Source organism: Topomyia yanbarensis, chromosome 1 (genome assembly GCF_030247195.1).
Source record: "Topomyia yanbarensis strain Yona2022 chromosome 1, ASM3024719v1, whole genome shotgun sequence".
Classification (NCBI taxonomy): Eukaryota; Metazoa; Arthropoda; class Insecta; order Diptera; family Culicidae; genus Topomyia; species Topomyia yanbarensis.
The window spans coordinates 33,961,499-33,976,363 of record NC_080670.1 but is presented as its reverse complement, the minus strand read 5'-3'; the positions used below and the strand labels follow the sequence as shown (position 1 = coordinate 33,976,363).

Sequence of the window (14,865 nt, the reverse complement as noted above, 5' to 3'; positions counted from 1 at the left end):
GCTGTCAAAATGTATGAACTGACAGCGGTTGGGGTTAGAACCTGACTCAGTTTCGGGTTCAAGCGAAATCGCCATGAGTCGAATCTGTCGTTTTGTTTTTGACAACACTAACATGTGCGAAAGCGACGCACAACTCAAAAGTACCTAAATTTACGTTAAAAGAACTTATTCTGTAGGTTGTTTCATTTTTGCGTGTATAGTTTATATTTTGACATGTACGTGGCGCTAAAATCATTAAACTTCGTTGGTTAAATTAATTCGATCGTGAACCGACAAATGGGCGAAACTAACAAATGTACACAAACAGAGATTTGATTAATATCTGAAAGAGGAGTAAAAATACTTTATAAAAAATATAAAAACTCATTTATAAATATTTCACACTTCATGAAAATCAATAAAAAACAAAACGGCGAATCCGACTTTCAACTGTAAACAAAAAGCCAGGCGGGTTACGCCTCTGCATTACTAAGGTAGTGTATACAGGCGAAATTGACAGCATCATTGTTTACAAGGTCCGTAAACAAAATCGCCCCAAACAAAAACCAAGTGCTTGTTACGCCCAGGGGGAATAACAAATTTTCCCCTCCAGCGAGCACGGCGAAAGCCACATTTGATTTTTGTTTTTTGGCGACACTGTAGGGCGAAATTGAGAGTCGTCAAAACAAGAGGGCGACTCAAAAATGGCCTAATCAACATTTCATAACAACACTCGGCGAAATAATCTGTTTTCAATTTTATCAACGAAAACGTTATTATATAAAACATTTTAGTTATGCTTCCGAAAACTAGTATTGTTTCAAAGTGTTTCAATACATTTGAAGGCGCAGTATGCAAACACTGTTAAAATACGATTTAATTTTCTGAACCGAATTTTCAAAGCTATTTTTCTCGATTCGATATCATTGCGACTTCGGCCCTTTGGTCGATTCATGATCGAATTTTCTTGGCTATGTTGATCAGACAGCATTTTATTCCAAAACATTCAAAAACAAAAACAACAGTTTTGTCACAATAGTGCAATAAATTTTCTAAAAATGATAAAAAATTGCTTGTTCTTGCTTCTAATCACGAGCATTCTGATTGTGGAAACGGCCCAAATCACCAAAGACAAGGACAACCCGTCGATAAACCAACCGAACGATTTCAACCCACTGGGACCGCTGGTCAAGTGTTCGTTTCTGCCGCTCGAATTCATGGACTGTGACGAACCGGTGGATCACAAGGGAAACCGTACGGCCAAAGAGGAACTAGGCCACGGCTGTGTGAAATTCGGCGGTGTCTATTACGATGCCGTCGAGACCACCCGCGTAAAGTGCGTAGTGTTCGACAATATTGAATGTTCGGAACCACGGGAGTTTATGCGGGACGGGTTTCCCTGCGTTAAGTACACGGATCATTACTTCGTGACGACACTGTTGTACAGTATACTGTTGGGATTTCTCGGCATGGATCGATTCTGTCTCGGTCAGACCGGTACGGCCGTCGGGAAGTTGCTTACACTGGGAGGCGTCGGTATCTGGTGGATCGTCGATATCGTGCTGCTAATTACGAACAATCTGCTGCCCGAGGATGGAAGCAACTGGAACACGAAGGTCTAGCGGAGGGAGAGGTAAGTGGCATGTGGGTTTACCTTCGACAAGATGGGTGTTGATTGGGTTGAATTTGATTTTAGTTAATGCGGCGATTGAATAGAGGGAACAGACTGATCGACGATGGGAATAGAGGACATGTTTCAATAGTATGTACCACTTTCGCCATTTAAGCAGGTTTGGAATAGAATGGCTTTGTCGGTGGCAATATCGTGAAATATTCTGCGCTACAGTACTTCAGAGCTGAATAGTTTTCGAAAGTATCCAATTACAATACATGAAGAATCAGAAAGGCTATCATTACTGATCTATTTAGGGCGGGTTTCAGATCTACAAGAACAATAAACTTCGAATGGTATATTTGTTAATTCGTTCGAACTCACGAATGGTCTTGTGTGAGTTGCTACGAACAGTGAAGTGAACCAAAGGTTCCCTATGCGATCCTGAACAACCTTGTGGGAATTCGTGATATGAACATTTTCCTTTGCCACATTAGTTCAATTCGTTTTTATTACAAAATATATATCCGATGTTACGATAAACTCTGCTATTTTTCTTACTAATCCAATGTTTTGTTCGTCAACTTTTTTATGCTGTATATACATTTCTGAAGTCTGGGTGTGCAAAACTAAGTAGTTACCTACGCGTCTAAAATCTAGTACTAAATGTTTTGTTAATCGAAAGTAGAACTTTTTACCGTGAAATTGTAAAGAAATTCAGCTATTTAAAAGAGCTTTGTCACTGGGATCGATCAATAGGTGATTTGAACTTAATCGTTAGGTGTTTGAAGTGCAACAAAAAAAAATAAATAAAATGCAAATATATAAACTGGGATGTTATGTTAAGGAAAAATGCGCATGATGTCAATTTCTACAAAAATCTAGAAAATAAATCGTGTATATATAATATATATTCAAGTACGTGAAGTGGACCACTTTCGTATTATTCTTCGAACGCAAAGGTCTTTACCGAAAAAAATCAAAAAAATAGTTGGTGTTCTTAAAATTTTACAATTAAATTTGTACTTAGAAAAGGGATAAAGAGGTGAAAAAAGTTTATCGCTCGTCAAATGGTGTGAACTTTCTACCTAATGCTTAAACAAATCAATTTCTCGCTACGTGCTGAGATATTGGAAATTAACAATCACCTTCCCCTAGGATCGATTCATATCCGGATTCGCCTAGAGAAAATATGCTTTTGGAACAACAAGGTTCCGGATCGATGGTAATCGGCACTATCACGGCTTCATTCGTCAACAAATCTACCGATAGTAGTTCGTCCGGTTCCTCATTCAATTGCTTCTGTTTCTGTGATGGTTCTGAAGGAATTTCCTCAGAAGCCCCACCCTGCTCCTTGTGCGTTTCATTCGCCGACAATCCATAAGCACATTGGCGCATACCTCTACGGAACGCTATCCGCTTCCGTACAGTGTCTGCGCCATTGATATCCGGATAGATCCGTTGAATTTTATCCAGGAAATCAAGATCTGGTTCCTCATCGTCCGGCAGTCGACGAATTCCTCGCAGCCGACTATCGCCTTCGTCTGCCAATCCTTCGTCATTATCCTGCACAAGCCTCTTTCGCTTCTTCCCCCGAGATTTGTTCGCGTCTCTGATAGCTTTGCCAGTCGGTGTATTATCGCAGGGAATCTTTTCGCCCATGCTTTCCATCTCCTGATGGTGGCGCATCCTACTAAGCAGATGCAGCTCAATGTCCTCCTTGCTGGTCAACCGGTTGGGGTTCTTGCCCCGCGCTATAATATGTACGTTGTTGGTATTGGCCAGCATCAGCATCGACAGAAAGTATCGCGCCGTAAAATCTTGATTCTTGTTCTGCATAACCTGGGCGAAGTTGATGATAGGTGCTGAACTTCCCGTATCAACGGGACCAAACGATTCGATGATCTCCGTTCCATAGGCATGGATATCAAAGTGATTTCGCTTTTCCGACTGAATCAAAATTGGTTTCAACTTCCGATGCCAGTTGTTAACTTTCTCGATCATTTCCTTCGCTTCCGCCACACTTTGGATGTATTTTTTGCTAGTGGGAGCAGAGTCCAGTTCTGATACTTCTTCTGTGGGCCGATCCACGTTGACTGGATCACCGCTAGCGACGGCAGTTTCTTGCACAACAACAGTCGGTTCCGGTGTGCTCTCCTTCGATCGACTACCTCGCCGATCACTCTGGTCATCTGAGATTCCCGAGTCACGTGACAGCGTCCGGTTTGGTGTTGTCTGTTGTGAAACGGACTGAGGCTTTTCCGGTTGTTGCTTGCCTTCAACAACTTTTGGTACCTCTTCCACACTTTCTATCGGGAGTGTCTCTGAACCCGCAGCATGCCGTTCTTCCTCCCTCCCGAGTGGGATAGCCTCGGCGGGTGGTACAGGCGGTATATTGGTTGGTGCTTCAACGGGTGGTACAGGCGATATTCTAGCGCGTGTCTTAACGGGTGGTACAGGTGATATTCTGGCTAATGCCTCAACGGGTGGGACAGGTGATATTCGGCCCGGTTCCAAAACGGATTGTACAGGTGATACACAGGACAATGGTTCAACGTCAACATCATCGCGCTCGTCGTTATCGAAGCTTTCGAACCCGTAGAATTCGTTTTCTGGCGTTGATGCGCGGGAGACATTTGGACGCTTTTCCTCGTTCAACGATCTTAAACTGTACAAACATTCGGTATCTGCCTCACCCGTAAGTTCGTCTTCGAACCCGTGAAAATCTGAAATTAATCGAACAATTATTAGTACTACAGTGGAAGCAACTAGTGCCTTTTTACGGGCTACAAATAAATCCAAAATATAGTATTCAGTTCTGAGTTCTAGTACTAATTATTCCTAACACACTTACCTTCCGGTTCCGGTGTGTCCGCTCGATTCATCCAACCCTTATTCTTCGGCGCACGGGGGCTTAAACTGTAAACCGCTAATGTGAACAAATCCTTTCCCCGATTGCTCGTTCTACGCACCAACTGAATATCGGAAAAGAAAGAAAGCAAACTCTAGAATCTTTTCACACGAAAAAAACAACAGCTAAATTAACACGCATCAAAACTCACATCCAATTTCAACTTCTTATACTCGACCGGTAGCGTAAAAAGCAGATGCTTTCTTAGGTGACATTCGGGGATTTTCAGCAAGTTCAATGTGACCAGAGCCGGTTTGAGCTTAATCGTCTTCACCGGCGTACTCGCCAGTATTACCGTTCCTGTGCCAAACGAAAGCGGCTTCAGCGGTCCCAGTGTCGTCGGCCTGTCAAGCGTGGTAGTTCGCGAAAAACCCACCGGAGATTGTTGTCCCGGTGAATCGCGCTCTGGACCGATGCCTTCGTCTTCGTAGCTAAGTCGCGATTGGCTGGTTGGTTGTGGATTCAAGTTGGGATCAATTGCGGTTACCGGTTGATTTTCAATGGCCATCAGCTCTGGTTCCGGGGACGATTCTTTGGAATTCATTAACGAGTTTATCTTGGGGTTGACTTCCAAATGTGTCTCTAATGCTAGTTCTCGTGCTTCTGCTGCTTTGATAGCTGCCTGTTGATCATCTTCCAAAGCTAATAGCTCGTTGAATTCGGACGGCGCTGCTTCCTCTGATATGACGTCCGACAGAGGAACGGACGATTGTTTTTCTGCTGTACATAGTGGGGCAGGTTCCTCTGGTATAACTTTTGACAGAACGGATGATTGTTCTGCTGTATGAGTTGTGAGATCAGAAGATTTATCTGCCGGCGCAGAATCATCCGGTACGGTTGTTGATGGTATGAGGGTGGATTTGTCAACTGTTTGAGTCGTGACGACAGTAGACTTTTCTGGCGACACAGAATCCACCGATATGATATCTGACGGAAAGTCGGTTAATTGTTCTTCTATGCGAACTGCAGCATTAGCAGACTTATCAAACTCGGATAGCTGTATGTTTGCATTCTTGTCCGTAACTACGATGGAAGATACCTGGTTTGATGAACTCTCATGCTCAGTAGGGTTCTCATCCAAAAATTCCGTATCATCAAATGCGCCAGAATCTTGCTCCTCCACTAATGTATTATTTTCCGAGACTTCCCCAATTCTCGAAGAACACAAAACATTTGAAAAAGAAACATCTGGAGTACTCCTTCCCAGGGACGACTTTCGACCAGTTTGAGGAAGCTTTTCCTTAACTTGTTTAGCAAACTTGCTCTTCAACAAATCAAGGATCGGATCTCCCTGATAGTTGCTGATTCTAGCACGGTGCAGCTCATTATCAAAATCGGAAGTATCGTTCATTTGGATGCGATACTTGTTCTTTAAATAGTCGGGAGGAATATACATTTTAAACTCACGCGGCATCAATGGAAACATCCTCTCCGGTGCAGGTCTCCCGCTTCGCTCGCAGTGTTCCCGTTCGCTTTCTTGTCGTTCAAATAAATAATCGATCACGTCGCAACGTTGGAAAAACCTTTTCAAATCATGCTCCGGAGTCAACGATCCGGTTCGGACGTCAATGAAATTTAAATAGATTTGATAGTCATACCGAGTTCCGATAGTTTCCCCGGATTCCAAATCTAGAATCTGATTTTTCCTGGCCGCTGTATGACTGGACATAATTGACGGAATATTGGCTTCGTCCCTCAATCGGTGCAAAATCTCCTGCCTGCGCTGCTTGGTTGGCATAGTTCTCAGCTCATAGCACAACTCCTGCATTTGTTGAAACTTGTTCCTTCGATCCACCCCTAGCGGTTCTACTGGTGCCACCAACGACTCAAGCCGTACCGTTTTTCTATCTATATAACTAAACTCCAGATCGCTAAAACAATCCGATAATGATTGCGGCTGAAACCGCGCCGCCCGCTTTCTACCCGTTGCTTTTTCCGCTTTGTCCTTCTCACCCTCTTTACTATCCTCTCGCCCTTTCTGATCCTGATCCATGTGCAGAATAATATCCTCCAAAAAATCTACCTTTCGACCGTAAATCTGCGCCGCACTCATCACAAGCATTGCAGCTTCCGGAAAATTGGTTGTCCCGCGACTAAGACTCTCATACCGATTGAGCCATTTCTGCAGATCGAAATCGAAACAGCGATCAATTTTCTCCGAAACCTGAAATACCGTGAAATCAAATCGTGTTTTTTTTCCTTCAGTGTACCCGATCTGGTGTCATTGATCGCGTGCTTATCAACAAAGTAACACCCACCTCCATAAACATAAGTGCAATCTCCTCACGGCTGAGATTCTGATGTTCGCGCGGGTCTTCCTTTCGGGAACTCTTCGGAGTCCTGCCAGCATGGTTGATGACTCCTGTGGGTGCACGTTTCTTCCTGGGGGATACCTCCTCTTCCCGTTGGCTAACATGTTGTTCACATTCCCTCAGGCGCCGTAGTTCCAAAATATTTAATTTTCTGAAAATATGCCATACATTTCGCGATTTCAAAACATAGAATATATTGCGCAATCTTTACATGCTTTACAGGGTTTAGTTGCAACCTATTTCTAAATCAACTTTCTCTCGGAGGCTAGTAGCCACTGCCGAGCGGAACGAAAATATTCTCAGACAGTTTCCTGCCAAACCAACATATTTTGCTGATAGTGACCTACCTCTTCATATTTCCCATACATTCACGAATCGTTTAGCGATAAAAGCGATTAGCTATGCCCCATTTTAATGCGACAAATTTTGGCCCAATGTTTACCAATAATGGGGGCTTTGCACTCACGCAAGTAAAACAAATCCGGACTCCATTTTTGTTTTTCCTCGGTTCACTCGTGAAAAAATGAGGGGAAATGATTGTGGAACACGTTGCTGTCAAAATTGCGTCTGATGAAGACGTGACGTTGCACATCCCTGTGAGCTCGTTGCGAACAGTGCGGTGCACAAAGAAGGTGTTTTTTTTTAAAATCAGTGTTGTCGGTAGGTTTATCATGATATCGGTCCCACTTAACGGCCGATTTCTTCACTTGGATGAAAACCGATTTTCGTTGAAAATCGGTTTTCGGCCAATTGACCACCAGTAACCCGAAAACTGTTTTTTAGCGAAAACCGGTTTTCATCCAGCGAAGAAATTGGTCGTAAATGAAAAATCCTCGAAAAATTCGGTGTTTATCAGTATAAAGATTATTAAGAGCATGTTAAGGAGTGTTTCAGTCTTAGATTCATAACTTTGACAGTTCTATTATATAAAACTGAAAAGTTTAAAACTAGAATTAACTGTCCCCAGCAGCAGTTTTAGCGAATGTTCTATTCAGTTTAAAATTCATGTCACGCTATGCCTTCAGCGTCGCTGCATTCAAATTTATTTTCCCCTAGTCTATCGGGTCTAAGTGTCTGTGCTGAAAACTTTGCATATATTTAAAATACAGTTCTAAACGTGTTTTAAAATCAGCAACAAATAGAACGGCGTCGTATAACAGTTTTAAATTTTAAAACGAAACTGTTCGAAATTATAAAACAAAACGCTCTGTTGAGGATGTGAATGTTTCAGTTCCAGTTCTACTTTGAAACTCCTATACAAAATAAAACGCTCCTGAACATGCTCTAGATATTTTTCTAGATGCAACAGAAATTCGCTGAACTCAATCGGTACATGGATTTTCGAATAAGCTTGCTTATTTAAGAGTTTGTGTTGGATCATTTTTGCATAGACTCAGGATGGATCCAGAAAAAATGGGAAGGAAGGGTCGGAATTTTCAATTTTGAAATGAACATAGTACAATCGTTAGAAGTAATTAGAAAAACTCTAGAAAGAGAACTGCGGAGAGAAAAAACAGCGTGTTTGGCAACGTATATCTCGACATTGTATGGCAACACGTCCAATGATCCGAGGATTCCCACTGAGAAGTACACTAGGTAAGCACCACCAAACTATAGGAAGAATCAATGGTGAAATTGGTATTGCATATCAAAACTTACCACAATCTGACGCTCGTTAAGACTTTAGGACAGGAATCTTGTTCTATACTATACTTACACACGATTCCACAATTTCTCACATTCGTTGGCTAAATGAAGCGCACTAGACAAACAAAATATAAGCGAGAATACGCGATTGGTTAAAAAACAATTCAATATTAATTCTTCAAAAAGGCTAATGAGATTTTTGTAAACAAACTTATTTCGCTCATTATTACGCTGCCGAGTTGAATTTCATGAAAAATACACACGAATCAACCCTTGGTAAATGTTTTCTTTGTTGAAATTATAACAAATTAAGAGAAATCAGCAAAATAAAAGTTTATAAATCTTATTAGCCCTATTCAAAAGTTGATATGGAATTTAAAGCTTGGCACAATCACGAACCGTCTTATTAGAAAAACGCAAAAAAAACAACCAAGTCCATTTCAGCCTCCAGGAAATTTGTCTAAGGGCCGATTTCTTCACCCAGGCTTAGCGCCTAAGCCAGGTTTAAACGTACTGGTGAACCTAGCTTAAAAGATAGGCGAGGGCCGATTTCTTCACCCTCACTTAGCGCTTAAGCCAAGTTTAAACGTACTTGCGAACGTGGTTTAAAAGTTAAGCGAGGGTGAATAAATCGGCCCTAAGTATTGAAAATGCCTTTAATGGTTGATTTCTTCACCCTCGCTTAGCGCTTAAGCCAGGTTTAAACGTACTGGTAAACCTGGTTTAAAAGTTAAGCGAGGGTGAAGAAATCGGCCCTAAATCGCATCCGCAAAATACGTTTATTCCTAGGGGAAATTGGTACAGGCAAGTTGAGTCAAACGTCAAAGTGTTTATATCGCCTGACCATGGTCGTCCGCCTTTTTTGACTGCACACTAACCCAGTCTAAACTTGTTCAGTAATTTCTTTTGACGACTTGTTCAGTAAAGTGATATTTTTAAGGAGCTGTCAGCAAATTGTTTAAAAATTTGCAGAATAGTTTTCATTTTTTGGCGATTTTCAGTAATTTTTCGAATAATTTACTGAAACCCGCAATATTTTTCACTGAATTTATCAGCTCTTCTGTTTTTTTCGGTACATAAACATTACGAACGAACCTCGTCAAAAACTTACAAAACAGGTACTGCAAATCATCTGTCAAGTCGCCATTTTCAGAGGAAACTGCTGACTGACCAGTGTTTTTTGACGTTTGGATAGAACGGATTGCGGAGAGTTCGGTACCAAATTGTTTTACTGAATTGATTACCGAACGGTTTGCTGTTCAAAACCCCAGCAAAATTTTACTGTACCCAGTAATTTAAATTAAGTGTGTGGGGTCGTCTGTTGAATGGTTATTTTGGACCTCGTCCAACGTTGGTCCAATGAACGTCCTTCATTGGACGATTTTAAAACCAACCGTCCTTAGAGGGTATAGGGAGTTGTTCGATTGGTTCGTTCTTGACAGTGATCCAAAACGAAGTCTCTGCACCCAAATAACCATATCAGGATTTTAAATCTTGTGGTGGCAAATAAGTCTACACAAAAATGACAGTTTTCATGAAATGTAAACCCAACCGCGGGAAATGTCACGGGATTTTAAAATTCTCCACTCAAAGCCCGACCGGGAACAAACCGATATAAATTAGGTTTATTCCAGTACACGAAAGTCACTCCGGAGTAAACAGGAGCAAAAAATACTTGCTCCTTTTTAGTCCGGTTTGCTACCAGAAGAAGAAAAAGGAGAAGAAGAGAGTACAGGAACGGTTTTCTCCGGAGTACTTCCAGTTTCTCATGGTACCTACACACAGAAAAAAATATTGGTAAAAGTAAGAGTGTTCCGCTCTTAGCAAAAAACAACTAACGCCTACTATTAGGTTGAAAGTAAAACTTTTAAATTCTCGACAAACATATGATTACGGCTTAAAAGCCAACTGTCAATATTCACTTTGAATGGAAATTCCGGACAAACCGTAACTCGCAAATCACAGATGTTGGCAGTAGATTAAAGAGAAAAGTTTTCTTTATCGATAGCTGCTATGTGCTGTATTCGGCCAGTAACGGTATATCCGGAATTTCCTTTCAAAGAGAATTTTGACAGTTGGCTTTTACGCCGTAATCCTATGTTTGTCGAGAATTAATCAAGAATAGTAATCAAGATAAAAGTTTTCCTTTTAAGCTAATGAAGAATAGTAATCAAAATAAAAGTTTTTTTTTTCAAACTAAGAGTATGCGTTGTTTTTTTTTTGCTAAGAGTGAAAAACTTATTTTTACCAACATTTTTTTCTGTGTGTATTGTTTCCGGCGTGGAAAAGAATGTTTTTATTTTTTAAAGACTTGCTATTTTGATACTGTGGGTATTTTTAGAAGCAGCAGAGCTTTTGATTTGACAGTTTGGAAAGATCTTGGCGGAAAATTTTCCCTAAAGATTCCCCGTTGGTAAAATCTTCATGAAAATGAAAATGTATTCGGAGCATTGATAGTGTATAACTGATTCATTTTCATGAAGATTTTTCCAACGGTGTGAGACAAAACTGTTTTTTTCAAGGAGGCTGCTTTTCCAAGCTTTCTCAGTTGGACTTTAAAATCGAGCTTAAAACTATTGATTTTCTTACGCCATCAACTTGTCCTTATTAATATAATTTGAGCGAGGGTGAAGAAATTGACCCTAAATAAATTTTATATGTATTTGTGTCACTTGGGACCATTTGAAAACGTAATCTCGCTAATCATTTTCAAGTTCTTACAAATCGCGTCGCCCCTGTACAATGACCGCGTATTAACGTCAACGTTGTGGTTTCGGAAATTCAATTGAATTGACTGTCATATTTTTTGATCAGCAATCATTTTGTGTGTTGAAGAAATTCGCGAAATAAAAGTTGATTTAAATTCAGCATAACCAATCCAGATTTATATTCATAAAAAGCAAAGTGAAATGTCGTAAAAGTATGGATCACTAAAAAGACAATGGCTCAGAAAATCCTTTTCGATTGATTACTTTGAGAGTAGCTTATTCCGGCGCTACTTAGAACATCAACAAATACTAATGACGTGGAGGAACATTTATTAGAGTAATAACAGCAGCTACAAACTCGTTTCTGTATAAACATACTATTTGTATTAACAAAATGTTCGAGATTAGTGACACACAGAGTGAGTATTGAGTTCTTTTTCTGTGCCTTGAAATTATTGTTATTATAGCTGCGTTATATCCACAGAGATCGGCGTTGGTTTGGCCGGGTTCGGAGTGGCCTTTCTGTTCCTCGGTGTCCTTCTCCTCTTCGACAAAGGACTATTAGCTATCGGGAATGTAAGTAGGTATCCTTATCTCCTTCATTTTTTATCGATTTTCTCCCTGCTTAGATTCTCTTCATCTGCGGATTGGCGTGTGTGATCGGACTCGAGCGAACCTTCCGGTTCTTCTTCCAGAAACACAAAGTCAAGGCGTCGATCGCCTTTTTCGGTGGCATAATGATTGTCTTGCTAGGGTACCCGTTGATCGGTATGCTGATCGAAACGTACGGCTTTATTCTGCTGTTTAGCGGATTCTTTCCGGTGGCCATCAATTTCCTGCGAAGGGTACCGGTGTTAGGCCGATTCCTCAATATGCCGGGAGTTAGTAAGGTAATGCGAAGGTTATACCATTTTTGTTTGCACATGGTGCTACACCGGAGCTGTGTGACAAAAATGTGACACCGGTTTACTGCCCATAAACGCATAAGAGTCCCATGTGGATTTTTGTCGAAAATGAGTTATCCGTTGGATTGTATTCTGTATCACCACTGAATCACACTGCACAAATAAGATTACCGGGTTTGTTCAGAAAATATAAAAAAAAATACCAAAACATGGTTGTCCCATCCATTTGGCTCAATGGATGGGACAAACTTGAACAGCGTTTTTCTCGGCTTGCTGTTTTTCCACATGGGACTCTTATGCTGTTATGGGCAGTTTAGTGCAATGTCGAAAACGAAAATGCGATTAGTGTCCTATTCACAAAAAAAAACGTTTTGCTTTCTCCTTAGATCGTGGACCGACTGGCAGGAGATTCGAATCGAACTACGGTATGATAGCTTTAAGGACATTAGCTTTGTAAGACATTTGTATTGATAGGTAATGAATGAAATGAACACCCTCTTATGTAAATGGAGTGCAAGTCTAACAAATCAATCGTTCGTTGAACATCTTCATTCACTTTGTTGATTGTCTATATAGTTGGAAACAATACCAAAACGGAACTGTTTTGAAATTTTTGTAACTTTTTTTGAAAAGGGATTTATCTGATCTAGTCAGTCAATCCCGTCTCTATTTGTTATTTTGTACAAATGCTTCAACCGGAGTATGAATAATTGGCATGAAACAGTAAAGTCAGGTCAAGAGAAGTGTTCAATGTATAAATGTTCCCAAATTGCGGTTCATGCTAAAGAATAAATCTTGTACTATTTGTGGAAATTTTTGTTCCAGAGAAAAATGTATTGATTGGTTAGAAAGAACTTCCTTGTTACTGATGTTTTCTTCGTTTGTCCGTTATTTCGCTGTACGACATGCTTACCTCATGGTGGTGGAGTTTTTGAATAATATAGTTGGATTTGTGTATCAGCTCCTTTTTTGGCATGTACAGTAAACCGCCGTAAATATAATTGTGTGTAACTCAAAGCGTTTCTATTCGAAAATCCGAAAACATTTGCTCTAAAGATCTGCTAATGCTACGATTAACGCGGTTTCGGGTCTGGGTCTATTAACATAAAGTTATTTGGTACACTGTTATCTAACACAACATGTGTTTTGTATTATGCTTATTTGACATAATTTTGGGAAGTAGTCATACTGTAGGTTATTTGGCATAATTTATAACTGCAAAAAATTAGAGGGATCATTTGGCAGAACGGGGCTTGGGCATAATTGGGTCTTTTGGCATAATTAATTACATTTTCAAGAAAACGATCACTTCTCAAGTGACCCCCTTATTGTGCATTGCTCATTAAATTGCAATCATTTATTCCGTGGCTTGATTCAGACTGTAGCAACACATCTAGGTTCCAAAGAACCAAAATTAGCACTGTAGTACGTCGCAACATTAACAAACAATTCGTATATCAATAGTGTATCAACATAAGCATTTCAAAAATGTTTCTAATAAGGACAGCTCATGTTTGAAATAAGGCAAAAACAACCTATAACGTGTACTTGCTCGATACTTGATTGATTACATGTCATAGATGTTGCGAAAAGTATAAAAGTTAAAGTAAAGCCTTAGAATTACATTCCGTAGCGAAACTTGGCTTTCTATTGCAACAAGATTCGAAGCCGATTTTTGTGTACTGGTTAATGTTGGGTCTTATTTACTTCATAACTAGGACTCGAACATACGACGACAATGAGCTTATGAGACCAGTGCCGTATCCTTTTAACTGTCAGAACAAGGATAAGTAAATAATGTGAAATAACGCATCAGATAATGTAAACTAATGCAACCTTTTAGACAGGAGCTGTCCAACAACGCAAAAGACAACAAAATCTTTATTTCTTTATTATCGTTTTGATAGCAATTTGCGCAAAGCAAATTTTCTTCAGGAAACGTATTGCACTAATTCTAGCGTTTTGGAGATTGGCAATATTGATGGCATTATCTAGATTGCGTTTCTCTAATTTTAGAACGGTTCAAAATTATGCCAAGTAACAATTTTCCTGAAGATAGAAAAAATTCTGCCAAATATTTTAAAGTTTAAGACTATTTTTCTAACGTCAACGATTAACAAAAAGCGAGCGTTTATTTTGTCTGTTTCAGAATACTTACTAATGAAGATCCAACGATGCATGGCTGGAAGAGCATCCCACGCTCAGGCTGTCGGTGGCTGCGGATAGTTTGGTAAAGGAAAAAATGCAACTGCCCTGGCTAAATCACCCAATTGGGTTATTAAATGAAGAATAAAATTCTATACTTATGCATTTATAAATAGAGTTCACTTTTATGAATATAGGAGAACATTAATCGTGACAAATGAATCTCATTCTTTATTTTTTTTTAGAAAGGAGATACAACTCCTGTCTAAAAAAACAAGGATTTAGATGTTTCATTTTTTCGCTATCCTCAAAACAATAATCATTATTATGGTAAAACCGTGATTAAAGTAACAAATAAAAGTGAAAAAACGTGTGTTTTGGAAAGCTTAAGGCTCCTTTTTAATGGAATGATTTTTGTTTGGGTAAAAACAAAAAGAGAGTACGGGGCTAGGGGCAGATCACTCTATAAATGTATAACAAATTTGCATCAAATTAGAAAAAATGCATTTAATTTCCATTTTTGCATCAACTTTGCACTCCCTCGCATAAAAGTTTTTTTAACAAACGTCCTATGCTGATTCACTTTGTTCGACGTTTTGTTGAATGTAGGGCTAATTTTTGTAGGGTTTTGACGTCTTACACGCAA

At 39.9% G+C, this 14,865-nt stretch overlaps 3 protein-coding genes across 3 annotated transcripts; 2 read left to right on the top strand and 1 right to left on the bottom strand.

Annotated features, from left to right (window-relative positions):
• The first annotated feature begins 981 nt into the window (after positions 1 to 981).
• On the top strand, positions 982 to 2,033 carry LOC131677333 (TM2 domain-containing protein CG11103-like). Its single transcript, XM_058957079.1, has 2 exons — positions 982 to 1,612; positions 1,676 to 2,033. The coding sequence occupies exon 1, from the start codon at positions 1,038 to 1,040 to the stop codon at positions 1,599 to 1,601; it is 564 nt and encodes a 187-aa protein (XP_058813062.1). The 5' UTR covers positions 982 to 1,037; the 3' UTR covers positions 1,602 to 1,612; positions 1,676 to 2,033.
• A 51-nt stretch (positions 2,034 to 2,084) lies between these two features.
• Positions 2,085 to 7,312, bottom strand: LOC131677325 (uncharacterized). The gene is made up of 5 exons (XM_058957066.1): positions 7,162 to 7,312; positions 6,761 to 6,965; positions 4,654 to 6,666; positions 4,446 to 4,566; positions 2,085 to 4,317 (listed from the first exon to the last, which is right to left on the bottom strand). Exons 1-5 carry the CDS (start codon positions 7,176 to 7,178, stop codon positions 2,729 to 2,731), a joined length of 3,945 nt encoding a protein of 1,314 aa, XP_058813049.1. The 5' UTR covers positions 7,179 to 7,312; the 3' UTR covers positions 2,085 to 2,728.
• Positions 7,313 to 11,493: 4,181 nt separating this feature from the next.
• LOC131677336 (vesicle transport protein GOT1B) lies at positions 11,494 to 14,375 on the top strand. The gene is made up of 5 exons (XM_058957083.1): positions 11,494 to 11,588; positions 11,654 to 11,745; positions 11,799 to 12,059; positions 12,461 to 12,499; positions 14,224 to 14,375. The coding sequence occupies exons 1-5, from the start codon at positions 11,564 to 11,566 to the stop codon at positions 14,233 to 14,235; spliced, it is 429 nt and encodes a 142-aa protein (XP_058813066.1). The 5' UTR covers positions 11,494 to 11,563; the 3' UTR covers positions 14,236 to 14,375.
• The last annotated feature ends 490 nt before the right edge of the window (positions 14,376 to 14,865 follow it).

Excerpts from the sequence above, each read along its gene's own strand:
- LOC131677333 (XM_058957079.1), top strand. The coding sequence starts at position 1,038 with ATGATAAAAAATTGCTTGTTCTTGCTTCTAATCACGAGCATTCTGATT.
- LOC131677325 (XM_058957066.1), bottom strand. Across the intron at positions 4,567-4,653 it reads ATAAGAAGTTGAAATTGGAT|TTGGTGCGTAGAACGAGCAA; the intron begins GTGAGTTTTGAT and ends TCCGATATTCAG. Across the intron at positions 4,318-4,445 it reads GGACACACCGGAACCGGAAG|ATTTTCACGGGTTCGAAGAC; the intron begins GTAAGTGTGTTA and ends GATTAATTTCAG.
- LOC131677336 (XM_058957083.1), top strand. The coding sequence starts at position 11,564 with ATGTTCGAGATTAGTGACACACAGA. Across the intron at positions 11,589-11,653 it reads CGAGATTAGTGACACACAGA|AGATCGGCGTTGGTTTGGCC; the intron begins GTGAGTATTGAG and ends TTATATCCACAG. Across the intron at positions 12,060-12,460 it reads ATATGCCGGGAGTTAGTAAG|ATCGTGGACCGACTGGCAGG; the intron begins GTAATGCGAAGG and ends CTTTCTCCTTAG.